Source organism: Hypanus sabinus, chromosome 3, assembly GCF_030144855.1.
Source record: "Hypanus sabinus isolate sHypSab1 chromosome 3, sHypSab1.hap1, whole genome shotgun sequence".
Lineage (NCBI taxonomy): Eukaryota > Metazoa > Chordata > Chondrichthyes > Myliobatiformes > Dasyatidae > Hypanus > Hypanus sabinus.
This window is the reverse complement of record NC_082708.1, coordinates 191113806-191141410: the sequence shown is the minus strand read 5'-3', so window position 1 is coordinate 191141410 and position 27605 is coordinate 191113806. Positions and strand designations below refer to the sequence as shown.

At 45.6% G+C, this 27605-nt stretch overlaps 1 protein-coding gene across 3 annotated transcripts in view; it reads left to right on the top strand.

Annotated features, from left to right (window-relative positions):
• Positions 1–27605, top strand: part of wdr54 (WD repeat domain 54) — a 49628-nt gene that overhangs the window by 6447 nt on the left and 15576 nt on the right. For all 3 annotated transcript variants that reach the window (XM_059965900.1, XM_059965901.1, XM_059965902.1), the window contains 5 exons: positions 10507–10569; positions 12214–12280; positions 13575–13628; positions 25455–25582; positions 26963–27063. In XM_059965900.1, coding sequence (XP_059821883.1) covers positions 10507–10569; positions 12214–12280; positions 13575–13628; positions 25455–25582; positions 26963–27063 — 413 coding nt within the window. The remainder of the gene's footprint in view (positions 1–10506; positions 10570–12213; positions 12281–13574; positions 13629–25454; positions 25583–26962; positions 27064–27605) is intronic.

The following is a 27605-nucleotide window of genomic DNA, read 5'->3' as shown; positions in this document are numbered from 1 at the left end:
AGTAGCCTCCATGGGAAATTGGGCAGATCTAGGCTGAGCTCTAGAGGCCTATGGCCTCTTCTTTAAGACCATAAGATGTAGGAGCAGAAGTAGGCTATTTGGCCCATCGAGTCTGCTCTGCCATTCAATCATGGGCTGATCCAATTATTCCAGCCATCCCCACTTCCCTGCTTTGATGCCCTAGCTAATCAAGAACCTATCTCTCTCTGTCTTAAATACACCCAATCACTTGGCCTCCATAGCTGCTCGTTGCAACAAATTCCACAGATTTACCACCCTCTGACTAAAGTAATTTCTCCACATCTCAGTTCTAAAAGGGCGTCCTTCAATTCTGAAATTGTCGCTTCTTGTCCTAGAATCCCCTACCATGGGAAATAACTTCACCATATCTAATCTCTTCAGGCCTTTTAACATTCAGAACTTTTCTGAGATTTCCCCTCATTCTCCTGAACTCCAGCGAATGCGGCCCGAGAGCTGCCAGACGTTCCTCAGATAGTAACCCTTTCATTCCTGGAATCATTCTTGTGAATCTTCTCTGAATCCTCTCCAATGTCAGTATATCCTTTCTTAAATAAGGAGCCCAAAACTGCACACAATATTCCAAGTATGGTCTCACGAGTGCCTTATAGAGCCTCAATACCACTTCCCTGCTCTTATATTCTATACCTCTAGAAATAAATGCCAACAATGCATTTGCCTTCTTCACAACTGACTCAACCTGGAAGTTAACCTTTAGAGTATCTTGCACAAGGACTTCCAAGTCCCTTTGCATCTCTGCATTCTGAATTCTCTCCCCATCTAAATAATAGTCTACCCGTTTATTTCTTCCACCAAAGTACATGACCATACACTTTCCAGCATTGTATTTCATTTGCCACTTCTTTGCCCATTCCCCAAAATTATCTAAGTCTCTCTGCAGGCTCTTTGTTTCTTCAACACTACCCGCTCCTCCACCTATCTTAGTATGATCGGTAAATTTAGCCACAAATCCATTAATACTGTAGTCCAAATCATTGGAGTATATCATAAAAACTATCAGTCCCAACACCGACCCCTGTGGAACTCCACTGGTAACTGGCAGCCAGCCAGAATAGGATCCCTTTATTCCCACTTTCTGTTTTCTGCCTACCAGCCACTAACTTCCCTGTAATTCTATGGGCTCTTATCTTGCTAAGCAGCCTCATGTGCAGCTCTTTGTCAAGGGCCTTTGCATCTCCTTTGTCTACCTTGTTTGTAATTTCCTCAAAGAATTCTTCTTCGGTTGTCCATCGGAATCCAATGACAACGTCCACTCGGTGAGATCTTTGATGACTATGCAGTCCTATCCTGGACCCACAAGTTCTATTGCAGGTGGAACATGTATATGTGGTAGTGATGGCAACCATGGCTGCATTTCTCCTGGCTCTCTTCTGCTGTGTTCTGGTTGTTCTTTCCATATCCAGTATATGAACCCCATCCCTACACAGCTGTCACCAAGTGTTACGGTCAGCAGCAACATCCTCCAGGTCCTCGGGCCTGATCTTACACTTCCTTAAAGTATTCTTCATCTAATCCTTATGGCACTTCTTTGGCCCTCCAGCTGAGCGTCGACCTTGATGTAGCTGGCCATATAACACTCTGCAGGGTAGCCAACATGGGGGCATCATTATCACGTGCCCCAGCCACTGCAGCTGATGCTGGGTGATCATGGCCTCAATACTTCTGCAGTTGGTCTTTACAAGTATTTCAGTGTGAGGCACCCGCTCACACCAAGGACTTGATGTGACGGCTGTAGGTTACCCAAGCTTCACAGCCATAAAGGAGGGTGGTGACACAGACCGCTTGGTGTACAGTGACCTTTGTGGAGGAGCAAAGACTTCTGCTCTGAAAGACTCTATGCCGAAGTCTCCCAGAGGTAGCTGATGCCTCTTTAATGCAGCCCTGGATGTCGTTGTCAACGTCGCTATCCTCAGAGAGAATGCTCCCCAGATATGTGAAAGATGGCACTACTGACATCTTTTCATCACCAATAGTGAAGGCAGGTAGGGTGGGTGGGACACTGGTACTTCATTGGCAAACCACTTCTGTCTTGGTGGTATTGACAGTCAGCTCCATCCTGCTGTACGCTCTCACCGCCACAGCAAGGATTCTGCAGATCCTCCGGAGTATGGGGCACAAGAGCACAGTCATCTGCATACTGCAGCTCCAGGATCCGCTCTCTATGGAGTTTGGTGGTTGCGTGGAGCCTCCTGATGTTAAAGAGGTTGCCATCTAATCTGACGTCCACTGCCACACTGCTGCTGTCTTCAATCTCGTTGTGGAGAAGCTTGGTAACACACAGGACGACGATGTTAAAGAGCACTGGTGTTAGCACACACCCCTGTGCTTACAAGGAAGGGCTCAGTCATCCCATCATGGAACTGGCTGAGAATGTTAACAAATTTATTTGGACAGCCAAACCTGAGCTCTCTTTGCAGTGTCGAATGCTTTGGAGAGGTTGACTAAGGCCATAAACAGGTCCTGATGTTGCTCCCGGCACTTTTCCTGAAGCTGCCGGGCTGTGAAGATCATGTCGATCGTGCTCCTGTTCTTCCTAAATCCACACTGTGATTCAGGCAGCATTGACTCGGTGATGTTGCTGATGAGCCTCTGAAGCATCACCTTAGCCAGGGCCTTTCCAGCAACAGAAAGGAGTGATACGCCCCTTCTGTTGCCGCAGATGGCCTTGTCACCCTTGTTCTTATAAATGGCAACGATGTTTGCATTTCTCCATTGCTGTAGGATGTTCTCATCAGTCCAGGCCTTGGTGATGTACTGGTCGAGGCTGCGCATAACACACATACCCTCCGTTCTTCAGTAGGTTTGTCAGGCAGGATTTTCCTTTCAGGAAACCATGCTGGCTTTGGCCTATCTTGTCATGCGCCCCCAGGTACTCTGTAACCTCATCCCTAACAATCAATTCCAACAACTTCCCAACCACTGGTGCCAGTCTAGCAGGTCTATAGTTTCCTTTCTTCTGCCTCCCATCCTTCTCATAGTGGAGTAACTTTTGCAATTTTCTAGTTATCCAGTATAATGCCGGAATCTTGAAAGATCATCGTTAATTAATGCCTCTGCAATCTCTCCATCTACTTCCTTCAGAACCCGAGGGTGCATTCCATCAGGTCCAGGAGATTTGTCCACCCTCAGACCCTTAAGCTTCCTGAGCACCTTCTCAGTCTTAATTTTCACTGCACAAACTTCACTTCCCTGACACTCTTGAATGACCGGTATACTGCAGATGTCTTCGGCTGTGAAGACTGATGCAAAATACGCATTCAGTTCCTCTGACATCTCAGCATTTCTCATTTCAATATCTCCAACGTCATTTTGTATTGGCTGTATGTCTACCCTCGACTCTCTTTTACCCTTATATACTGGAAAAACTTATATACATATACTTATACTTTATATACACTTTATATACTGGAAAAACTTTTTAGTATTTTCTTTGATATTAGTCACCAGTTTCCTTTCATAATTCACCTTTTAGTTTCCTTCTGCAAGTTTTTAAAAGCTTCCCAATCCTCTATCTTCCAACTAGCTCTGGCTTCCTTGTATGCTCTCAACCTTGGCCAGTTTCCCTCTCATGCCATTGTAATTTCCTTTATTCCACTGGAAGACCGACACATTGGATTTTATTTTTTCCTCTCAAATTTCAATGTGAACTCTAACATATTGTGATTACTGTTCCCTCAGGGTTCCTTAGCCTTAAGCTCTCTTATCACCTCTGGATCATTGCACAACACCCATCCTAGCACAGCCGATACCCTAGTGGGCTCAACAACAAACTGATCTAAATAGTCATCCCTTAAACAGTCTGCAAGTTCTCTCTCTTAAGCTCCAGCACTGACCTGGTTTTCCCAATTCACTTTCATGTTAAAATCCCCAACGATTATCATGACATTGTAGCGGTGTGCTACACGCAGCGCTAAAATTACGACACGGAGTCGGTAACTGCAGTCGAAGGAAAAAACTTTATTCGAAATCCTCAGCCTCACTTTTAAGCCTCCCTCAACCTGCCCCCCATGGCACAGAGGCTCCAAAGCTCTGTGCTCGCAAACCCCCGTAGGCTATCTAATTGTGAGCCGGTTCGGATGTGCCAGGAAATGGGTCGCCACATAACCCCCCCCAGAACCGGCGATACACCCCCTAACGTCCACAGTCTGGGCCAGAACCTGCTTGGGAGGTCGGCCTCTGCGCCGAGGTGCCGGAAACTCGGCCGGTTGCGCCAGGTCCACATGGGCCGGTTTGAGGCGGTCCACCGTGAAAACCTCCTCTTTCCCCCCAACGTCCAGCACGAATGTGGACCCGTTGTTCCGGAGCACCATAAACGGCCCCTCGTATGGCCGCTGCAGCGGTGGCCGATGCCCGCCCCTTCGTACAAACACAAACTTACAGTTCTGCAGGTCTTTGGGTATGCAGGTCGGGTTCTGCCCGTGCTGTGAAGTGGGTATGGGGGCCAGGTTACCGAGCTTCTCACGTAGTCTGCCCAGGACTGCTGCGGGATCTTCCTCTTGCCCCCGTGGGGCTGGTAGGAACTCCCCGGGGACGACCAGGGGCGTGCCGTATACCAACTCGGCCGACGAGGCGTGCAGGTCGTCCTTGGGCTCTGTGCGGATGCCGAGTAGGACCCAGGGAAGCTCGTCCGCCCAGTTGGCTCCTCGCAGGCGGGCCATGAGGGCTGACTTCAGGTGACGGTGGAAACGCTCCACTAGCCCGTTCAACTGTGGGTGGTAGGCAGTTGTGTGGTGCAGCTGAGTCCCCAAAAGGCTGGCCATAGCTGACCACAGGCTGGAGGTGAACTGGGCGCCTCTGTCGGAGGTAATGTGGGCCAGTACACCGAAGCGAGATATCCAGGTGGTGATCAGGGCTCGGGCGCAAGATTCGGAGGTGGTGTCGGTGAGTGGGACCGCCTCTGGCCATCTTGTGAACCGGTCCACGATAGTCAGGAGGTGCCGCGCTCCGCGTGACACTGGCAGGGGGCCCACGATATCCACATGAATGTGGTCGAAACGCCGGTGGGCGGGATGGAACTGCTGCGGTGGGGCTTTGGTGTGCCGCTGCACCTTGGCCGTCTGGCAGTGCATGCACGTTTTGGCCCATTCACTGACCTGTTTGCGGAGTCCGTGCCAAACGAACCTGCTGGAAACCATCCGGACAGTTGTCCGGATGGAGGGATGCGCCAAGTTATGAATGGAGTCGAAAACATGGCGCCGCCAGGCTGTCGGGACGACGGGACGGGGCTGGCCGGTGGCGACGTCACAGAGTAGGGTCCTCTCACCCGGGCCTACGGGGAGGTCCTGGAGCTGCAAACCGGAGACTGCGGTTCTGTAACTCGGAATCTCCTCATCCGCCTGCTGCGCCTCTGCCAGTGCCTCAAAGTCTACCCCTTGGGAAAGGGCATGAACGGTAGGGCGAGAGAGCGCATCCGCTACGACATTGTCCTTACCCGAGACGTGCCGGACATCCGTCGTGTATTCAGAGATGTAGGACAGGTGGCGTTGCTGGCGGGACGACCAGGGGTCGGACGCTTTCGTAAACGCAAAGGTAAGCGGTTTGTGGTCCGTGAACGCGGTGAAGGGCCGACCTTCTGGGAAGTACCTGAAATGCCGGATTGCCAGGTAGAGCGCCAACAGTTCCCGGTCGAAAGCACTGTACTTGAGCTCGGGTGGCCGCAGGTGTTTGCTGAAAAACGCCAGGGGTTGCCAGCAACCTGCGATGCGTTGCTCCAGCACCCCACCGACTGCCGTGTTAGATGCGTCCACTGTGAGGGCGGTAGGGGCGTCCATTCTGGGATGTACTAGCATTGCGGCGCTCGCCAAAGCTTTCTCCGTTTGAATGAAAGCGGCGGCGGACTCCTCGTCCCAGGTAATGTCCTTGCTTGGACCCGACATCAGGGCGAACAGGGGGCGCATGATCCGGGCAGCTGAAGGGAGGAAGCGGTGGTAGAAATTGACCATACCTACGAATTCCTGAAGGCCTTTGATCGTGGTGGGTCGGGGAAAGTGGCGGACCGCATCTACCTTAGCGGGCAGAGGGGTTGCCCCGTCTTTAGTAATCCTGTGGCCCAGGAAGTCAATGGTATCGAGTCCGAACTGGCATTTGGCGGGGTTGATTGTAAGACCGTACTCACTCAGTCGGGCGCAGAGTTGACGGAGGTGGGACAGATGCTCCTGGCGACTGCTGCTGGCTATGAGGATGTCGTCCAAATAGATGAACGCGAAGTCCAGGTCCCATCCCACCGCGTCCATTAACCGCTGGAACGTCTGTGCGGCATTCTTCAGGGCGAACGGCATGCGGAGGAAAAGGCCAAACGGGGTGATGAGAGCCGTTTTGGGGACGTCGTCAGGATGCATCGGGATTTGATGGTACCCTCGGACGAGGTCTACCTTGGAGAAGATCCGTGCGCCGTGCAGGTTTGCCGCAAAGTCCTGAATGTGCGGCACAGGGTAGCGGTCCGGTGTGGTAGCCTCGTTCAGCCTGCGGTAGTTGCCGCACGGTCTCCAGCCTCCCGTCGCTTTGGGCACCATGTGCAGGGGGGAGGCCCATGGGCTGTCGGATCGCCGGATGACCCCCAATTCCTCCATCCTCTGGAACTCCTCCTTCGCCAGTCAGAGCTTGTCCGGGGGGAGCCGCCGAGCGCGGGCGTGGAGGGGTGGTCCCTGGGTCGGGATGTGGTGCTGTACGCTGTGCCTGGGCATGGCCGCTGTGAACTGCGGTGCCAGAACCGATGGGAAATCCGCCAGGACCCTGGTGAAGTCGTTGTCGGACAGCGTGATGGAGCTGAGGTGAGGGGCTGGCAACTGGGCTGCACCCAGGGAGAACATCTGAAAGGTCTCGGCGTGTACCAGTCTCTTCCTGGGCAGGTCGACCAGGAGGCTGTGAGCTCGCAAAAAATCCGCACCCAGAAGCGGTTGGGCTACGGCGGCCAGTGTAAAGTCCCACGTGAACTGGCTGGAGCCGAACAGTAGCTGCACCTGACGGGTGCCATAGGTCCTTATTGTGCTGCCATTCACGGCCCTCAGGGGGGGACCCGGTGCCCTGCTGCGGGTGTCGTAACTCGTCGGAGGTAAAACGCTGATTTCAGCCCCAGTATCAACCAAAAACCGGCGTCCCGACCTTCTATCCCACACATACAGGAGGCTATCCCGATGGCCCTGGCGTTTCCCGGGAACTTGCAGGGCGGGCGACAACGGCGGGCTTCTGCGCCCCACCGCTGGTGGTAGAAGCACCAGTATTCATTGGGCCGGGGGTTGGCGGGCTCTGCGTCCAGGCCTGGACTGGTTTGCTGCTGGGAGCGTGGCTGGGAGATCTGTGCGATGGATGCCCCACTCACCTTTTTGGCGTTCCACAGCAAGTCCACCCGAGCTGCCACCTTCCGGGGGTCACTGAAATCCGCGTCGGACAGCAGCAGGCGTATGTCCTCGGGCAGCTGCTCCAGGAATGCCTGCTCAAACATGAGGGAGGGCTTGTGTCCATCGGCGAGAGACAACATCTCATTCATTAAAGCCGATGGAGGTCTGTCGCCCAAGCCATCTAGGTGCAGTAAACGGGCAGCCCGCTCGCGCCGTGAGAGTCCGAAAGTCCTGAGGAGCAGGGCTTTGAATTCCGTGTACTTGCCGTCTGCCGGGGGCGACTGTACGAACTCCGCGACCTGGGCCGCTGTGTCCTGGTCGAGGGAGCTCACCACGTAGTAGTAGCGGGTGTCCTCTGAGGTGATCCTGCGAAGGTGGAATTGGGCTTCGGCTTGCTGGAACCATAGGTTCGGTCGCTGTGTCCAGAAACCCGGCAGTTTCAACGAAACCGCATGAACAGAGGCGGCGTCAGTCATTTCTGGTCCAAAAATCGTTTGGACCGTCGGGGTCACCAATTGTAGCAGTGTGCTACACGCAGCGCTAAAATTACGACACGGAGTCGGTAACTGCAGTCGAAGGAAAAAACTTTATTCGAAATCCTCAGCCTCACTTTTAAGCCTCCTTCAACCTGCCCCCCGTGGCGCAGAGGCTCCAAAGCTCTGTGCTCGCAAACCCCCGTAGGCTATCTAATTGTGAGCCGGTTCGGATGTGCCAGGAAATGGGTCGCCACAACATTGCCTTTTTGACAAGTGTTTTTGAGTTGGAATCAGAACTGGGTTTATTATCACTGATATGTTTCATGAAATTGTTTTGTGGCATCAGTGCAATATATGAAATATATTTCTTATAATTTATATTATATATTGCACTGCTGCTTTAGTTGTCAATTGTCAAGGCTAGTGACCCTGATGGAGCAGGCTGAGTTTGCAACCCTCCGCAGCATCTTCTAATCCTGTGCAGTGGCCCCTCCTTACCAGATGGTGATGCAACCAGTTAAAATGCTCTCCACGGTACATCTGTCGATATTTGCTAGAGTCTTTGGTAACATACCAAACCTCCTCAAACTCCTAATGAAATTTAGCTGTTGGCATGCCTTCTTTGTAATTGCATCAATGTGTCGAGTCCAGGATACAGTAGATTCTCAGAGATGTTAACACCTAGGAACTTGAAACTGTTCGCCCTTTCTACTCCTGATACTTCAATGAGGAGTGGTGTGTGTTCCCTTGACTTCCCATTCCTGAAGTCCCCAATCAGTTCCTTGGTCTTACTTGATGTTGAGTGTGTTGTTGCAACACCACTCAGCTAGCAGATTGACCTCATTCCTGTAAACCTCCCAAGGCTGATCCAATCATGGCCTCAAAGCCAATAACACCCTCTTTGCCCAATCTCCTTTGTATTTCAAATATTTGTTAGTCTCCATCTTCATTATATTCAGTGCCTTACCTCCATAGTTCCCTGGGGTAGAGTAGACCAGAGCTTCACAGTTCCTTGAGAGAAGAAATTCCTCGTTGACGCCATCTAAATAGGCAACTCCTTGTCCTGAAATGAAATAAAGCCATCAGCTTTAATTGTGGCATGTGCATCAAAATGTTGTTTGTATCAAATCAAATCAGTGAGGCAGCTCACAAGTGTCACCACACCTCCAGCACTGACATGTTCACAACTCACTATCCCTAACTTGTACATCTTTGAAATGTGGGAGCACCTGGAGGTGATTACGGGTGCTGTAAGGTGTTGTGCTAACAGTGACACTACTGAGTCAGTCTGTACTGTACCGTGGCATTGATCGAGATCCAGCAAGAAAAAGAAACCGCTGCATCTGTCCCATGCAGTCAGAGTCATGGAGAAGTACTGCACAGAAACAGGGCCTTCAGTCCATCTGGTTCATGCTGAAACCATTTAATCTGCCTTACTGTGTAAGACCTACCCTTGTTGGTCCTACTGAAGTCCATAAGCTTACTATCCATGTACTTATCCAAACTTCTCTTAAATGTTGAAATCGAACTCTCATGCACCACTTGTGCTGGCAGCTCATTCCACACTCTCACAACTCTCTGAGTGAAGAAGATTCCCCTTGTTCCCCTTAAACTTCTCACCATTTACCCTTAGCCCATGACCCACCCAACCTTAATGGAAAAAGCCTGCCTGGATTTACTCATACCCCTCATAATTTTATATATCTCTATCAAATTTCCTTTCAATCTTCTGCATTCTAAAGAATGCAGTCTGAACCTATTCAATCCTCCTTATGCCTCAGGTCATCCAGACCTGTCAATATCCGTGTAAATTTCCTCTGCACTCTTTCAACCTTTTTCAGCATTAGTTACATCTTTCCTGTAGGTAGTTGACCAAAACTGCACACAGTAACCCAAATTAGACCTCACCAATGTCTTGTACAAGTTCAACATAACATTGCATCTTCTGTACTCAACGATTTATGAAGGCCAATTGCCAAAAGCTTTCTTTATGACCCTATCTACTTTTGATGTCACTTTCAATGAGGTATGGACCTGTATTCTCAGATCCCTTTATTCTACTACACTCCTCAGTGCCCTGCCATCAGTGTGTAAGCCCTACATTGGTTGGTCCTACCGAAGTGGAAAACTGCATTTGTTTGCATTAAATTATTCCTGTCATCTTTCAGCCCATTTTTCCAGCTGATCCATATCCCTCTGCAAGCCATGATAACCTTCCTCATTGTCCACTACATCCCCAATCTTGGTGTCATTTGCAAATTTGCTGATTCAGTTAACCACATTATCATCCAGATCATTGATATAAATGACAAACAACAATGGACCCAGCACTGATTCCTGCACCACTAGTCACAGCCACGCATCAGAGACACAACCATCTATTATCACTCTCTGGCTTCTCCCACAAAACCAATGGCAAATCCAATCTACTACCTCATCTTGAATTCTGAGTGCCTGAATTTTCCTGATCAGCCTCCTATATGGGACCTTGTCAAATACTTTGTTAAAATCCATGTAGACAACATCCACTGCCTTGCATTCATCAATTTTCCTGGTAATTTCTGTGCCATTTACCTGTCTCTAAAATTATTTCTATCAATATAAAAGTTGAGATACATGTTTTTGCTAAATATTTTCTCCCTGATTTTCCTCAGGCATCATGGTGTGTATTACCTTCTCGAGTTCTCTTGGTGTTGGCATCACAGAAAGGCATTCAGGTGAGGTGGGCAAGGTGCAGTGAGATAATTGGTGAAGATTTTCTTTTGCTTTTTCAGAGGCACTGTTGTCAAATGAAACCCACACGAGCTTATACAACTGGTGTTCCTTCACCATCAAAGTGTCCCAGAAGTATCACTGCAGCTTTTTTCAACATCACATCATTCACAGCAGCATCATTTACATCTGGGGTGGGTGGGTGTGTGTGTGTGTGTGTGTGTGTGTGTGTGTGTGTGTGTGTGTGTGTTTGTATGAAGTGAAGTGTGATCTGCAGAAGGATTGACGTGCAGGAATGTGTCAGTGGGACAGATACACAGGAGAGTAATTGAGGAGAGGGTGAGAAAGACCATAAGATATAGGATCAGAATTAGGCCATTCAGCCCACCGAGTCTGCTCCACCATTTCATCATGGCTGATCAGTTTTCCTCTCAGTCCCAATCTCCTGCCTTCTCCCCTTATCCCTTCATGCCCTGACCTCTGCCTTAAATATACATAAAGTTTTGGTCTCTGCAGCAGCCTGTAGCAAAGAATTCCAGATTCACTACTTTCTGGCTAAAGAAGTTCCTCATCTCTATTCTAAAAGAATAGCCATCTATTCTGTGGCTGTGTCCTCTTGTCTTAGAATGTCCCACCAAAGAAAACATCCTCTCCACATCCACTCTGTCAAGACACGTGATATGAAGGTGAGGACAGAATGTGGTACCCAGCCTCTACTTGGTTTTCAAAATACCAATGCAATTTTTATTTTGAATAACGTAGAATATAGAATGTAAACCATTACAGCACAGGAACAGGCCCTTTAACCCACAATGTAGTGTGGAACCAATTAAATTAGTAATCAGTTGACCTACTGAACTGCTGGCAAAGGGGAAGAAAGGAATTTGCCTGAACAATATCCATATCCTATTTTCTTCACATTCATGTGTCTATCTAAATGTCTCTTCAGTCTTTACCCCACCCCAGGAAGTGCATTCCAGCCGGCCACCACTGTGTTTTTTAAAAACAACGTGCCCCTCACCTTAAATGCATGCCCTCTGGTATCAGATGATATTTTTCATGGCCCATTCTAACCAATTTCTACAGGAGCTCCATTGCTCTAACCAGCTGCATCACCTTCTGGTATGGAAATTGCAAGGCTTCTGACTCCAAATCCCTACAAAGAATTGTGAGGACTACTGAGAGCATCATCAGGGTTTCTCTTCTACCTATCAGAGATATTTAACAGACATGCTGCGTACACAGGGCTCTGAACATTGTCACTGATCTCCCCCCCCCCGGCGAAACTGCTTCTTCCCCAGGCTGTGAGACTGCTGAACTCCATGCATCACATATGAAGTACCGGTAGCATTAGACTGTGTACTTTTTAACTTGTATCATAAATGGCTCTTATTATTTGTTAATTTATTTCTGGTGGTATTACTTTATGTGTTGTGTGTGAGTTATACATACTGTGCTGTGCACCTTGTTCTGGAGGAATGTTGTTTTGTTTGGTGGTATACATGTGTATGGTAAACTGAACTTGAATTCTTGAGAGGTAGTTGCAGACACTTTAAGTAAAGTGGTTAATTTAAAAAGAAATTGAATGGAGGGGCCAGAGTCTGTTACTTATTGGAACGATTGTATTGATGTTGCTCCTGTCCTTCCAGATGTATGAATCAGATGGCTCCATCATGGTCTACTGGCATGCAATGGATACCCCAGAAGCACAAACAGGTAACAGTGTGGGCTGTTCAGAATATATGCTGATGTAGTGACAGGGTTTGTAGAGAACAGTAATGGAACGCTTCTTCATTGTCCCTCTCATCGATCATGAGAGCATCGATATTAAGTAAACAGGCAACAGCAGTCTCTGCAGGGGAGGGTGGAACCACCTTCCCTGCCGGACCCTTCCACAGCAACACCCTGTGAGTGGGTATATGACCTCCTCTGACTGATGTGTGGGGAAGGGCTGTGGAAATAGTTCAGCCTGCAATGACACTCATTTCTAAGCTAGACGTATTAGCAGCACAGCAGTGTAGAGGGTAGTGTAATGTTATTACAGCACCAACGGGCTGGGTTCAATCTCTGCTGCTGTTTGTAAGGAGTTTGTACATTCTCCCAATGACTGTGTGGGTTTCCACTAGGTGCTCCAGTTTCCTCCCACCTTCCAAAAACATACAGATTAGTAGGTTAATTGATTACATGTGTCTAATTAGGCAGTGTGCATTCATTGGACCAGAAGGGCTAGTTAATGTACTACCTCTAAATAAAAAGAAAGTTTGTTGCTTGATTCTCATTGTGACTGCATTCAGGAAGTTGCCCACTCATCTTTGTCAGAAAGCTTGCAATGGGTAAAGATGGGAGCTGAGCACACACTGAGGGCACCGAAGGCATGGCTATAGTCGCTGGCAGAGAGCCAGCGCTACTTTTGTTTTGGGTAGTGATTGGCTAATTACAACTACTCAAGCCTAGTGGTCATACTTTGGCAATAATTTTCTCTTAAGCTACAAGTCAGAAACGGATATTGCAGATGCTCAAGATCTTGAGCAACACACAAGATGCTGGAGGAATTCAGCAAGTTCAGATTCAGATTAATTGCCTCATGTATGTACGTATATCCAACTATAAAGAATGCACCATTTACGTTAACAAACAGCACACCCAAGGGTGAGCTGGGGGCAGCCTGCAAGTGTCACCACACATTCCAGCGACAACATAGTATGCCCACAATGCTCAGCTGCAGTGTTCAGTCCTGGTGAAGGGTCTTGACCCAAAACATTGACTGTTTATTCCCCTCCATAGAATTTGCCTGACCTGCTGAATTCCTCCAGCATTTTGTGTTTGTTACTCTTGAACTGCAAACTTTCTTCCACCTTTCAAATTGTCCATGTTCTCATTCAGCAGATGAGGGCAGTTCTGTTGTAGGGGTTGGAATGGGATGCGTTTTGCATTCACTGTGTTTACGTGGAGACAAGAGACAATGTCCTCTGTTCTAATGGCAAATTCCTTTCTTCCCCAATATCAACAGATGCTGTTTTTGCCCGGGGTATTGCAGCAACGAGGAGTAACTACATCTGTGTAGGTATGTACTGCTCTCAACATTGCACAGAACGTTCAGCCTGTCCTGTTCATGCTAATCCTTATATTCACTCTTTCTTCACCCACCCATCCACCTGTTCCTTTTGGTGACTTTATTGTCACTTAACTATTTACATGTATATAACATATATAAGCATATAATGTATACAGAAATGAGACAGTTTCTCCAAAACAATGTATAAAGCACAGTATCTCTGTTCAGATACTGTCTCTAATAATGCATTTCATTGTTGTCCTACCTCTGTCATCTGAAATTATTCCCTGCCCTAAGTCCTTTATTAGAGGGAAATGGCCCAGCCGTGATGAAATTGCCGAACAGACTCAATGGGCCAAATGGCCTAATTCTGCTCCCATGTCGTACAATCTTTGTCTTTTATTTTTCTCTTTCTGTTTCTATAGAAGATAATAAACTATGATGGAGTGGTGGAGCAGAGTTGATGGACCAAATGGTCTAATTCTGCCAATGTCTTATGTTCTGATTGTCGTAACAGTTTTTCTAATGTATTGTAGCAACGGTGCTAGAATAAATTTTTGACAAGGGTTCCTGTCTCTGTTTATACACAAATTGCGTTATTGTCGTATGTATAGAGGTACAGTGAAAAACATTTTATTCTGTATGCCATCCAGACAGATCATTTCATCACATCCATACATCAAGGTAGCACAAGGGAAAAGCAATAACAGAATGCAGAATAAAGTGGTACATTTACAGAGAAAGTGCAGTTCAGGCAAGCAATAAGGTGCAAGGTATATTGTGAAGTCAGAAGTCTACCTTAGACTGGAGGACCGTCAGCCTTATAAGAGGCTCTCCTTGAGGCTGGTGGAACATGTCTTTCAACTATGGAAGTGTGGGGGTTCGGGAAAGAAGAGAGAATGCCTGGGATGGGTTGTGTTTGATTCTTTTGGCTGTTTTACTGAGGCAGCAAGAAGTTTAGGAGTCCATGGAGGGGAAGCTGGTTTCTGTGATGTTTTAAGCAATGTCATTAGCTTCTACAGTTTCTTGCCATCCTGGGCAAAGGGGTTTCTGTACTAAGCCATTATGCAGTCCATGGAGGAGAGGCTGGTTTCTGTGATGTGCTGAGCTGCGTCTATAACCCTCTGCAGTCCTCGGCAAAACAGTTTCTGTACCAAGCCAAGAGGATAAAAGCGTAGAAGGTTGAGGGGGGACTTGATAGAGGTATTTAAAATTATGAGGGGGATAGATAGAGTTGACGTGGATAGGCTTTTTCCATTGAGAGTAGGGGAGATTCAAACAAAAAGACTTGAGTTGAGAGTTAGGGGGCAAAAGTTTAAGGGTAACACGAGGAGGAATTTCTTTACTCAGAGAGTGGTAGCTGTGTGGAACGAGCTTCTAGTAGAAGTGGTAGATGCAGGTTCGATATTTTCATTTAAAGTAAAATTGGATAGGTATATGGACAGGAAAGGAATGGAGGGTTATAGGCTGAGTGCAGGTCGGTGGGACTAGGTGAGAGTAAGCGTTCGGCATGGACTAGAAGGCTAGATGGCCTGTTTCTGCGCTGTAATTGTTATATGGTTATATTGGATATTGAGGCGTTGATGAGCTTTCTAGGCATGCTGTCAATGTGGTCAGATCAGGACAGGCTATTGGTGATGTTAAACACAAAAAAATTCTGCAGATCCTAGAAATCCAAAGCAAAACACACACAAAATGATGGAGGAAGTCAGTAGGCCAGGCAGCATCTATGTAAGTGAAGAAACAGTTGATGTTTTGGGCTACAACCCTTCTTCAGGACGGTGATTACTCCTAGGAATTTATAACTTTCAATCCTCTATAGAACTGAGCACTGGGAGAATGTGCACTACTAACCACCCCCCTCCCCTTTCTGAAGTAATTGACTTTTGTTTGCTGACATTGATTAAGGTTTTGATGACACCTTGTTACTAAGCTCTCGATCTCTTATATGTACTCCAACTCATTCCCACTACAGTGATATCATCTGCAAACTTATAGCAGAACCTGGCCTCCCAGTCATGCAAAATGCTGGCGGAACGCAGCAGGCCAGGCAGCATCTATAGGGAGAAGCGCTGTCGACGTTTCAGGCCGAGATCCTTCGTTAGTCCTGACAAAGGGTCTTGGCCTGGAACGTCAACAGTGCTTCTCCCTATAGATGCTGCCTGGCCTGCTGCATTCCACCAGCATTTTGTGTGTGTTGCTTGAATTTCTAGCATCTACAGATTTCCTTGTGTTTGCTCACAGTCATGAGTGTGTAGGGAGAGAGTGGGGGCTGCGGAAACAACCTTGTGGAGTGCCAATGTTGAGGATAACTGTGCTGCTGCTTATCTTTGCTGATGTCGGTCTGTCAGTCGAAAAGTCAAGTTGCAGAGAGAGATGTAATCTGCTCTGGACAGACTTGACAGTACTTTGCCCTCTGTTGGTCTATTTTTTTATTTATTCATTTTATTTAGAAATACAGCACAGTAACAGACACTTGCAGCCCAACTAGCCCGTGGCGCCCAGTTACACCATGTGACTAATTACCCTACTAACCCATACATCTTTGGAAGGTGCGAGGAAACCAGAGCACCCAGAGGAATGGCACACAGAGAAGGTTCAAACTCCATACACAGAACAGCAGGAATTGAACCAGAGTTGATGGTTCTGCAATAGTGTTACGCTAACTGTTACACTACTGTGCAAACTCAATTCTTATAAAGCTAATCTGGGGAACCAGACTCATCCATGGCAATCTCCATCATGACAAAAGCCATGCTGACTATTCCTAATCATATTATACCTCTCCAAATGTTCATAAATCCTGCCTCTCAGGATCTTCTCCATCAGCTTACCAACCACTGAGTTAAGACTCACTGGTCTATAATTTCCTGGTCTATCTGTACTCTCTTTCTTAAATAAAGGAACAACATTCTCAACCCTCCAATCCTCTGGAACCTCTCCCGTCCCTATTGATGATGCAAAGATCATTGCCAGAGGCTCAGCAATCTCCTCCCTCGCCTCTCACAGTAGCCTGGGGTACATCTCATCCGGCCCCGGTGACTTATCCAACTGATGCTTTCCAAAAACTCCAGCATATCCTCTTTCTTAATATCTACATGCTCAAGCTTTTCAATCTGCTGCAAGTCATCATTATTATCACCAAGAGCCTTTTCCAAAGTGAATACTGAAGTAAAGTATTCATTAAGTACCTCTACTATTTCCTCCGGTTCCATACACACTTTCCCACTGTCATATTTGATAGGTCCTATTCTTTCACGTCTTATCCTCCTGCTCTTCACATACATGTAGAATGCCTTGGGGTTTTCCTGCCCGCCAAGGCCCTCTCATGGCCCCTTTTGGCTCTCCTAATTTCCTTCTTAAGCTCCTTCCTATTAGCCTTATAATCTACTAGATTCCTGACATTACCTAGCTCTCTGAACCTTTTGTAAGCTTTTCTTGACCATATTTATTACTGGCTTTGTACACCATGGTTCCTGCACCCTACTATAACTTCCCTGTCTCATTGGAATGTACCTATGCAGAACTTCACACAAATATTCCCTGAACATTTGCCACATTTCTTCCATACTTTTCCTTGAGAACATCTGTTTCCAATTTAAACTTCCAATTTCCTGCCTGATAGCCTCATAATTCCCCTTACTCCAATTCAATGCTTTTCTAACTTGTTTGTTCCTATCTCTCTCCAATGCTATGGTAAAGGAGATAGAATTATGATCACTATCTCCAAAATGCTCTCCCACTGAGCGATCTGACACCTGACCAGGTTCATTTCCCAATACCAAATCAAGTATGGTCTCTCCTCTTGTAGGCTTATCTACATATTGTGTCAAGAAACCTTCCTGAACACACCTAACAAACACCACCCCATCTAAACCCCTTGCTCTAGGGAGATGCCAATCTATATTTGGGGAAATTGAAATTTCCCATCACGACAACTCTGTTATTATTACGTCTTTCCAGGATCTGTTTCCCTATCTGCTCCTTGATATCCCTGTTACTATTGGGCAGACTGTAAAAAAAACACCCAGTAAAGTTATTGACCCCTTCCTGTTCCTAATCTCCACCCACAGAAACTCCATAGACAATCCGTCCATGACGTTTACCTTTACTGCATTGGTGACACTATCTCTGATCAACAGTGCCATGCCCCCACCTCTTGCCTCCTTCCCCCTCCTTTCTGAAACATCTAAAGCCTGGCACTCAAAGTAACCATTCCTGTCCCTGAGCCATCCAAGTCTCTGTAATGGCCACCACATCATATCTCCAAATACTGATCCATGCTCTAAGCTCACCTGCTTTGTTCACAACACTCCTTGCGTTAATATAGACACATCTCAAACCTTCGGTCTGAGCGCGTCCCTTCTCTATCGCCTGCCTATCCTCCCTCACACACTGTCTCCTATCTTTTTCTATTTGAGAGCCAGACGCCTCTTCCCCAGTCTCTTTAGTTTGGCACCTGAGAACATTTCTATCACATACAAACCTTTGATTTCTGTCCACACAAGCAGTCCTCGCATGACCTTTATCCTCCTCCACCTCACTATCTGCTCTAACACTCCATGCTGACGACGGGTCCAAAGGAACGACGAGAGTCGATACAGTTTGGTGCCAGCAGCATCGCAGGAGTTGGACTTGGTTGTCAGAGACTGTTTGAGACGCATGCCATGAAGAGCATTTGTTTAGCAGTGGGAGCTCGTCCCCACCACCACCACCCTTCGGCTATGACTAGCCTTGGACATTAGTTGTATTATCAGTAAATTTATAGATGGTATTTGAGCTATACCTAGCCATACACTCATGGGTATAGAGAGAGTAGAGCAGTGCGCTAAGCACACACCCTCATCATAATAGTGTGTCAGTGTTGATTGCCAGTGAGAAGGAGATATAATCAGAAATCTGCACAGTTTGTGGTTTTCCGGTTAGGAAGTCAAGGATCCAGTTGCAGAGTGAGTTACAGAGGCCCAGGTTCTGTAGCTTATCAATCAGGACTATGGGAGTTCTAGTTCTTTTGAAAGGAATGCTAACATTACATTTGCCTTCTTTTCTATTGATAGAATCTGCAAGTTAATCCTCAGTGAATCCTGCTCAAGAACTCCCATGTCCGCTTGCAGCTCTAATGTTTGAATTTTCTCCCCATTTAGAAAATAGTCTATCCCTTTATTTCCTCTACCAAAGTGCATTACCATGCATTTCCCTGCATTATATTCCATCTACCATTTCTTTGACTTTTCTCCCAATTGATCTGTTTTTCTGCTAACTCTCTGCTTCCTCAACACTACTGCCCCGCCAATTCCATCATCCAAATTATTCACATATGATGTGAAGAGAAGCGGTCCCAACTCTGACCCTGCAAAACACCATTAGTCACCATTAGCCAAACAGAAAAGGCTCCCTTTATTTCCATTCTTTGTCTTCCGCCAGTCAGCCAATCTTCTATCTTTACTGTAATACAATGGGTTCTTATCTTGTTAAGCAGCTTCGTGCGGGGCACTTTGTCAAAGGCCTTTTCAAAATCCATGTAAGTAACATAACCTGACTCTTTCTCTATCTTGTTTCCTCAAAAACTTCCAACAAATTTATGAGACAAGTTTTCTCTTTAAGGAAACCATGCTGACTTTGGCCTGTTTTATCATGCACCTACCAGTACCCCAAAACCTCATTCTTAATACTGGACTCCAAAATCTTCCCAACCATTGAAGTCAGGCTAACTGACCTATAGTTTCCTTATTTCTGTCTTCTTCCTTTCTTGAAGAGTGCCAGAATCTAGTGATTCTTGAAAGATGATTACTAATGCCTCCACAATCTTCACAGCTATTTTTTTTTAGAACCCTGGAGTGTAGTCCATCTGGTCCAAGTGATTTATCCACCTTCAGACCTTTTGGCTTCCCAAGCACCTTCTTATTAGTAGCAACAACACTTACTTCTGCTCCATGACACACTCGAATTTTGGCACACTACTAGTGTCTTCCATAGTGAAGACTGATGTAAAATATTTTAACGAGTTCCTCCAGCATTTCTTTTTCCTCCATTATTGCCTCTCCAGCTTAATTTTCTACCGATCCAATATCCTCTCTCACTTCTCTTTTACTCTTTATGTATTTGAAAAAACTTTTGGTATCCTCATCTGTTCCCAGGAAATACCATTTCAGACACTTCCCTCCCCTTTCTTGATCTCTCTGTCTCCATCTCTGGAGATAAACTATCCACCAATACCTTAAGTTAAAAGCCCAAGATACTCACATGGTTGGAGCATTGGCTGATTGGCAGGAGGCAAAGTGTGGGAATAAAGGGAGCCTTTACTGGTTTGCTCTTGGTGATTAGTGATTTCCCACAGATGTCTGTGTTGGGACTGTCTCTTTTTACATAATGTGTTAATGATTTGGGTGAAGGAATTGATGGCTTTGTGGCCAAGTTTGCAGATGATATGAAGATGAGTGGACGGGCAGCTAGTTTTAAGGAAACAGAGGTGCTACAGAGGGACTTTGACAGATTAGGAGAATAGGCAAAGAAGTGGCAGATGGAGTAGAGTGTCGGGAAGTGTATGGCCATGAACCTTGGAAGAAGAAATAGAAGCATAGACTATTTTCTGAATGGAAAGAAAATTGAAAAAATGAAGGTGCTAAAGGACTTGGGAGTTCTCATGCAGGATTCCCAAAAGGTTAATTTGCAGATTGAGGCGGTGGAGAGAAAGGTAAATATAATGTTAGCATTCATTTCAAGAGGACTAGAACATAAAAGCAAGGAAGTAATGTTCAGGCAATGTAAGGAGTTTTGTGAACAGTTCAGGGTCCCTTATCTAAGAAAAGGTGTTCTGACATTGGAGAGAGATCAAAGGTGATTCACAAAAATGATTCCGGGATTGAAAGCCTTATTGTATGAGAAGGGTTTGATGGCCCTAGACCCATCTTTACTGGAATTCAGAAGAATGATGGCGGTCTCTTTGAAAACTATCAAATGTTGAAAGGCCCCAATAGAGTTGATCTAGATATGATGTTTCCTATGGTGGGGGAGTCTTAAGACCAGAGGACACAGCTTCAGAATAGTGAGGGATCCATTTAGAACAGAGATGAGCAATTTCTTTTGCTTAGAGAGTGGTAAATTTGTAGAATTTGCTGCCACAGGTCATTGTGGAGGCCAAGTCTCCACATTGTGGAGGTACTGTTCTTGCTGGTGCCATCAAGTAGAATGTGCAAGAGCCTCGGGATTCACAACACCAGGTACAAGAAGAGTTACTAACCCACAACAATCAGGCTCTCGAACAAAGGGGATAACTGTCAGGAGAGTGAAGGGGGAATGTCAGATAGTGGAGAGCACCCTTGTGGCCATTCCCCTCAACAGTAAGTACTCCATTTTGAGTACTGCTGGAGGTGGATGCCCTACCTGGGGGAAGCACAAGTGGCTGTGCCTCTGCTGCTGAGTCTGGCCCTGTAGCTCAGAATGGTGGGAACTGAAGAGAATGACAACAGTAATAGAGGACTCTATAATCAGGGACAGGTAGGCAATTCTACGAGCATGAAAAGGAAACACAGATGGTAGTTTGCTTCCCGGGTGCCAGGGTCTGCGAGGTTTCTGAACGCGTGAACGATATCCTGAACAGGGAGGATGAGCCGCCAGAAGTCGTCATACATATTGATACCAATGACATGGGTAGAAAAGGGAGGAGGTCCTGAAAAAATAAGTACAGGGAGTTAGGAAGTAAGCTGAGAAACAGGACGTCAAGAATAGTAATCTTGGGATTGTGCCATGTTACAGTGAGGTGGCAGATAAATATGTCGGTGAAAGATTGGAACAGAGGGCAGGGTTTCAGATTTCTGGATAATTGGGGCAGATGAGACCTGTACAACAGGGACGGGTTGCACTTGAATCTGAGAGGGGACCAATATTTTTATGGGAAAATTTACTAGAGCTGTTGGGAATGATTTAAACTAATATGGCGATGGGATGGGAACCAGTATGAACCAACAGCTTAACAAGTAGATGGTAGATGTAACATGAATGTAAGAAAGGCCAAGCCGATGATTGAGTATAAGTGTAGAGAGAGCAAAGAGTTAATTTGTATCACAGAGGCAAAATTCAAAAGGGTGAAGAACTGCAAAACTGAAGCCATGGTATTTAAATGTGCATAGCATTCGGAATAAGGTGGACGAACTGGTGATGCAGTTAGAGATTGGTCAGAATGAAGTTGTGGGCATCACTGAGTCATGGCTGAAAGAAGGCCATAATTGGGAGCTTGATATCAAAGGATATACTTTGTATTGCAAGGCATAGGCGTTGGTGTGGCTGTGTTGGTAAGAGATGGAATTACATCTTTAGAAAGAGGTGACATAGGGTCAGAGAATGCTGAACCTTTGTGGGTGGAATTAAGAAACTGCAAGGGTGAAAAAAACATTTTGGGAATCATATATAGGCCTCCAAATAGTATACAAGATGTGAGGTTGAGATTGCAAAGGGAGCTGGAAAAGGTTTGTAAAAAGAGTAATGGCACAATTATAAAAGGGGACTTCAATATGCAAGGGGATTGGTAAAATCAGGTTGGTGTTGGATCACAAGAGAGGGAATTTGTTGAATGCCTACAAGTTGTCTTTAGAGCAGTTTGTGCTTGAACAAATTCAAGGAAAGGCCATCTTACATTAGGTGTTGTGTAATAACCCAAGACTTATTAGGGAACAAAATCTAAAGGAGCCCTTCAGAGGCAGTGATCAAAGCATGATTGAATTCTTACTGCAATTTGAGAGGGAGAAGCACAAGTCACATGTATCAGTATCACAATGGAATAAAGGGAATTACAGAGGCATGAGAGAGGAGCTTGCCCCGTTGGATTGGAGGAGGATACTGGTAGGGATGAAGGCAGAGCAGAGATGGCTGAAGTTTCTGGGAATAGTTCACAAGGTGCAGGATAGATATGTCCCACAAAGGAAGAAGTTCTCAATTGGCAGGAGTAAGCAACCTTGGCTGACAAAGCAAGTTAAGGACTGCATAAAAGCCAAGGAAAGGGCATATAAGGTAGAAAAAGTGAGTGAGAAGTTGGATGATTGGGAATCTTTTAAAATCCAACAAAAGGCAACTAAAAAAACTATAAGAAGAGAAAAGATTAAATATGAGGGCAAACTAGCCAATAATTTAACAGGATACCAAAAGCTTTTTCAGTTATACAAGGAGTAAAAGAGGTGAGAGTTGATATTGGACTGCTGCAAAATGATGCTGGTGCTGTAGTAATGACGGACAAAGAAATGGCAGATGAACTTAATGGGTACTTTGCAAGTCTTCACTGTGGAAGTCACCAGCAGTGTGCCAGAAGTCCGAGAGTGCCAGGGAGCAGGAGAGGGAACCATTGCTGGTTACGAAGGAAAAAGTGCCAGGCAAATTGAAAGATTTTAGGTGGATAAATCACTGGATGAGATGGACTACATCCCAGAGTACTGAGAGAAGTTATTGAAGAGGTAATGGATGCATTGGTCATGATCTTTCAAGAACACACTTGTTTCTGGCATGGTCCTAGAAGACTAGAAGATTTCAAATGTCACTCCGTTCTTTAAGAAGGGGGGAAGGCAAAAGAAAGGAAATATAAGCCAGTCAGCCTAACCTCAATGATTGGGAAAGTGTTGGAGTCTATTATTAAGGATGAGGTTTTGAGGGACTTGGAGACTAATGATAAAATAAAGCAAAGTCAGCATGGTTTATGTAAAAAGAAATCTTGCCTGACAGATCTGTCAGAGTTCATCGTGGAAGTTACAAGCAGGGTGGACAAAGGAGAAGCAGTAGATGCCATTTAGTTGGATTTTTAGAAGGCATTTCGTAAGGTGCCACGCAGGAGGCTGCTTAACAAAATAAAATCCTATGGCGTTACAGGAAAGATACTGGCATGGATAGAGGGATAGCTGACAGGCAGGAGAGAGTGAGTGGGAATAAAGGGGTCCTTTTCTGTTTTGCTGCCATTGACTAGTGGTGTTCCTCAAGAGTCAGTATTGGGACCACTACTTTTCATACTGTTTACCAGTGATTTGGATAATAGAATTGGTGACTTTGTGGAAAAGTTTGTGGATGTTACAAAAATAGGTGGAGGGGGAGAGAGTGTTGAGGAAGCAATGGGATTGTAGCAGGACTTCGACAAATTGGAAGAATGGGCAAAAAATGGCAGATGAAATACAGTGTTGGGAAATGTATGATAATGCATTTTGGTAAAAAGGAACAATAGTGCAGAAAATTATCTAAATGGAGAGAAGATTCAAACATCAGAGGTGCAGAGGGACTTAGGAGTTCTCGTGCAAGACTCCCAGAAAGTTAATTTACAGATTGAGCCTGTGGTAAGGAAGGCAAATGCAATGTTGGCATTTATTTCAAGGGGAGTAGAATATAAAAAAACAAGTAGATAATGCTTTATAAGATGCTAGTCAGGCCACACTTGGAGTATTGTCGACGGTTTTAGGCCCCATATCTCAGAAAGGATGTATTGTCATTGGGGAGAGTCTAGAGGAGGTTCCCGAGGATGATTCCGGGAATGGAAGGGGTTAACATATGAGGAGCGTTTGGCAACTTTGGGCCTGTACTCACTGGAATTTAGGAGAATGCATGGGGATCTCATTGAAACTTACTGAATGTTGAAAGAACTAGATAGGGTGGATGTGGAGAGGATGTTTCCTATGGTGGGTGTATCCAGAACTAGAGGGCACAGCCACAAAGCTGGGGAGTGACATTTTAGAATGCAGGTAAGAGTAGTGAATCTGTAAAATGCTCTCAGACTGCAGTGGAGGCCGCCCGTGGGTATATTTAACACGGAAGTTGATTGTTTCCTGATCGGCCAGGGTATCAAACGATATGGTAAGAAGGCAGGTGTATAGGGTTGAGTGGGATCCAGGATCAGCCATGATGGAATGCTGGAGCACACTCAATGGGTTAAATGGCCTAATTCTGCTCCAATTACTTGTAGTCTAACTTCATTCAATTGCTCATGCTTTCAGATGTTCCCACAACCAATGATCTCACTTTAAGGACTCATTATCTTGATATTTCATGTTCTTATTATTTATTTATATTTGCATTTGCACAGTTTGTTGTCTTCTGCAATCTAGTTGATCTATGGACTTGCTGAGCAGGTCCACAGGAAAATGAATCTCAGGGTTTTATATGGTGACATAATGTATGTACTTTGAGAATAAGATTTACTTTGAACTTCATATTTAAGGCAAAGGTTGGTAGATTCTTGATTAGTCAGGGCATGATTGGATATGGGGAGTAAGCAGGAGAGTGGGGCTGAGAGGGAAATGACTCATCCATGACGAAATGTTGAAGCAGGCCCAGTGGGCCAAATGGCCTAATTCTGCTCCCATTTTTTTGGGCTTATGCATCAACTTATATAGCAACTGCCCCATCCTCAGCCCTATCACTCTGGTTGCCAACTCTTGCCAAATGAGCTTAAGCCAGGGGTTCGGAACCGTGGGTCCAAGTTAATGGTATTAGTCCAAGGCATATAAAAGATTGGGAACTCCTGGTTTAAACGCTTCGAACAGTTCTAGGAAATCTGCCTGCAAATATATTGGTCCCCCTCAGGTTCAGCTGTTGTTGTTGCTCCTTTCCATGCCCTGTTTCTTTAGTATTTTGTCTTTTTTATGAGGCCGAGTTGCTTGCTTGACACTTAACCCAGCACAGATGAAAAGCGTGGAAGGAGGCAGCTGGATTCAAATCCGGGATCACTTGCCTTGAAGTCTGGTGTGGATAGCACTGTGCCACTGGCTGGTTACAGGCTCAGAACCATCAAATGCTCCTGATACATTAACCCTTTCTTTCCCAGAATCATTCTTGCACATCTGAGTGTCTGACTGTCTCTCATTGCAGGCTCTTCGATGGGATCCATCCTTGTCTTTAATATTCCTCCTAAAGGGACCAACATCATCTTGTCTGAAGTTCTGGAAGAGCACAGAGACCCAATCACTGATATTGCATGTGACTCCTCTGAAGATAAGGTAACCAGGCTACCATTCACGAGAGCCTCTAAGCCTTGTCCAACCAATTAATTAGATGAGGCCTGATCAACACCAATCTGGGGCAACTTGATTGGAATCTGGGAGAAATAAAGAATGAGATTGATGTTTGGTCGACACAGATTTTGTGGGCAAAGGGCCTGTTTCTGTGTCGTGTATCTGTGGGTTAAAGTTTATTTTTGAAAATTCCAAATAAATTTACTATCAAAGTACATATACATCACCAGATTGTACCATCTTGGAGACATTCACGTAAATAGAAAGAAATACAGTAGTATCACACACACGGACAAACAGCCAATATACAAAAGACAACAATATGCAAATACAAAAGGAAAAATAAATAAGCAATAAATATTGAAAACATGATTTGTGGAGTCTTTAAAAATGAGTCCATATGTTGTAGAGTCAGTCTGGTGTTAGGGTGAGTGAAACTATCCCCGTTGGTTCAAGAGCCTGATGGTTGAGGGCTAATAACTGTTCCTGAATCTGGTGGTTTGAGTCCTGAGTCTCCAGTACTATTTCCTGATGGCAGCAGCGAGAAAAGAGCACGATCTGGATGATGGGTAATGCTTTCTTACGACAAAGTTTTGTGCAGATATGCTCAATGGTGGGGAGGGCTTTACCTCTGATGGGCTGGACTGTATCCACTACTTTTTTTAGGCTTTTCTGTACAAGGGAATCGGTGTTTCTATACCAAGCTGTGATGCAGCCGGTCAGTATACTCTCCACTACACATGTATTGAACCTTCGCAAACTTCTAGGAAAGTAGAGGCACTGACGTGCTTTCTTCTTAATGACATTTACATTATGGACCCAGGACAGATCCTCTGAAATGATAATGTTGAGGAATTTAAAGTTGCTGACCGTCTCTATCTCTGATTCACTGATGAGGACTGGCTCATGGGGAGTGCTTTACCTGCAATGGACCAGGCCTCATCCACTACTCTTTGTAGGTTTTTTTGTTCAAAGACATTGGTGTTCCCATACTAGACTGTGGTGTGACCAGTCAATATATTCTCCACAGCATATGTATAGAAGTTTGTCAAAGTTTTAGATGATGTGCCAAATCTGTACAAACTTCTAAGAAAGTAGAGATGCTGCCATGCCTTCTTTGTAATGGCAGTTACTTGTTGGACCCAGGACATAATAATAAATAATAATCTGAAATAATATTCTGAAATAATAATAATAATCTGAAATAATAATGCCAAGGAAATTTCAAGTTGTTCTCCCCTCCCTTGATGAGGATGCAAGTGCATTCTCAATCCCAACTGCAATATTCTCTCATCTCCCCATTCTGGTGTGTTTATCTGACAGTAGGTTGCATTGAGACAGACTGACATTGTCTTGAGTTTACAGGGGTGCATTGCAGATATGGTGACGGCTGATGACTCTGGGCTCCTCTGTGTCTGGAAATCAGGAGAAGATTTTACACTAATCCACAAGATTTCATCTTATGGGTAAGTAGTGGCAGAAGCATTTCAGTTTAATGGTAACAGAGAAATGTATGGATCTTTGACAGCTAATAGAGGGATAATAAGAGGGATAAATGGTGCTCAAGCTAAAACCCTTACTTAGGACCATAATACATAGGAGCAGAATTAGACCATTTGGGCCATCAAGTCTTCTCCACCATTCTATCATGGCTTATTTATTATCCCACTCAACCCTGTCCTTCTGCTTTTTCCCCATAACCTGTGACACCCTTACTAATGAAGAATCTATAAATCTCTGTTTGAAATATACCTAATGGCTTGACCTCCTCAGCCATCCATGCTAATAGGTTCCACAGATTCTTCACCCTCTGGCTAAAGAAGTTCCTCCTCATCTCTGTTGTAAATGGACAGCCCTCTATCCTGAGACTGTGCCCTATGGTCCTAGACTCCCCCACTATTGGAAACATCCTCTACATTCACTCTATCCAGACTTTTCAATATTCAATTGGTTTCCATGAGATCACCCCTTGTTTTCCTAAACTCCAACGAGTACAAGACCCAGAACC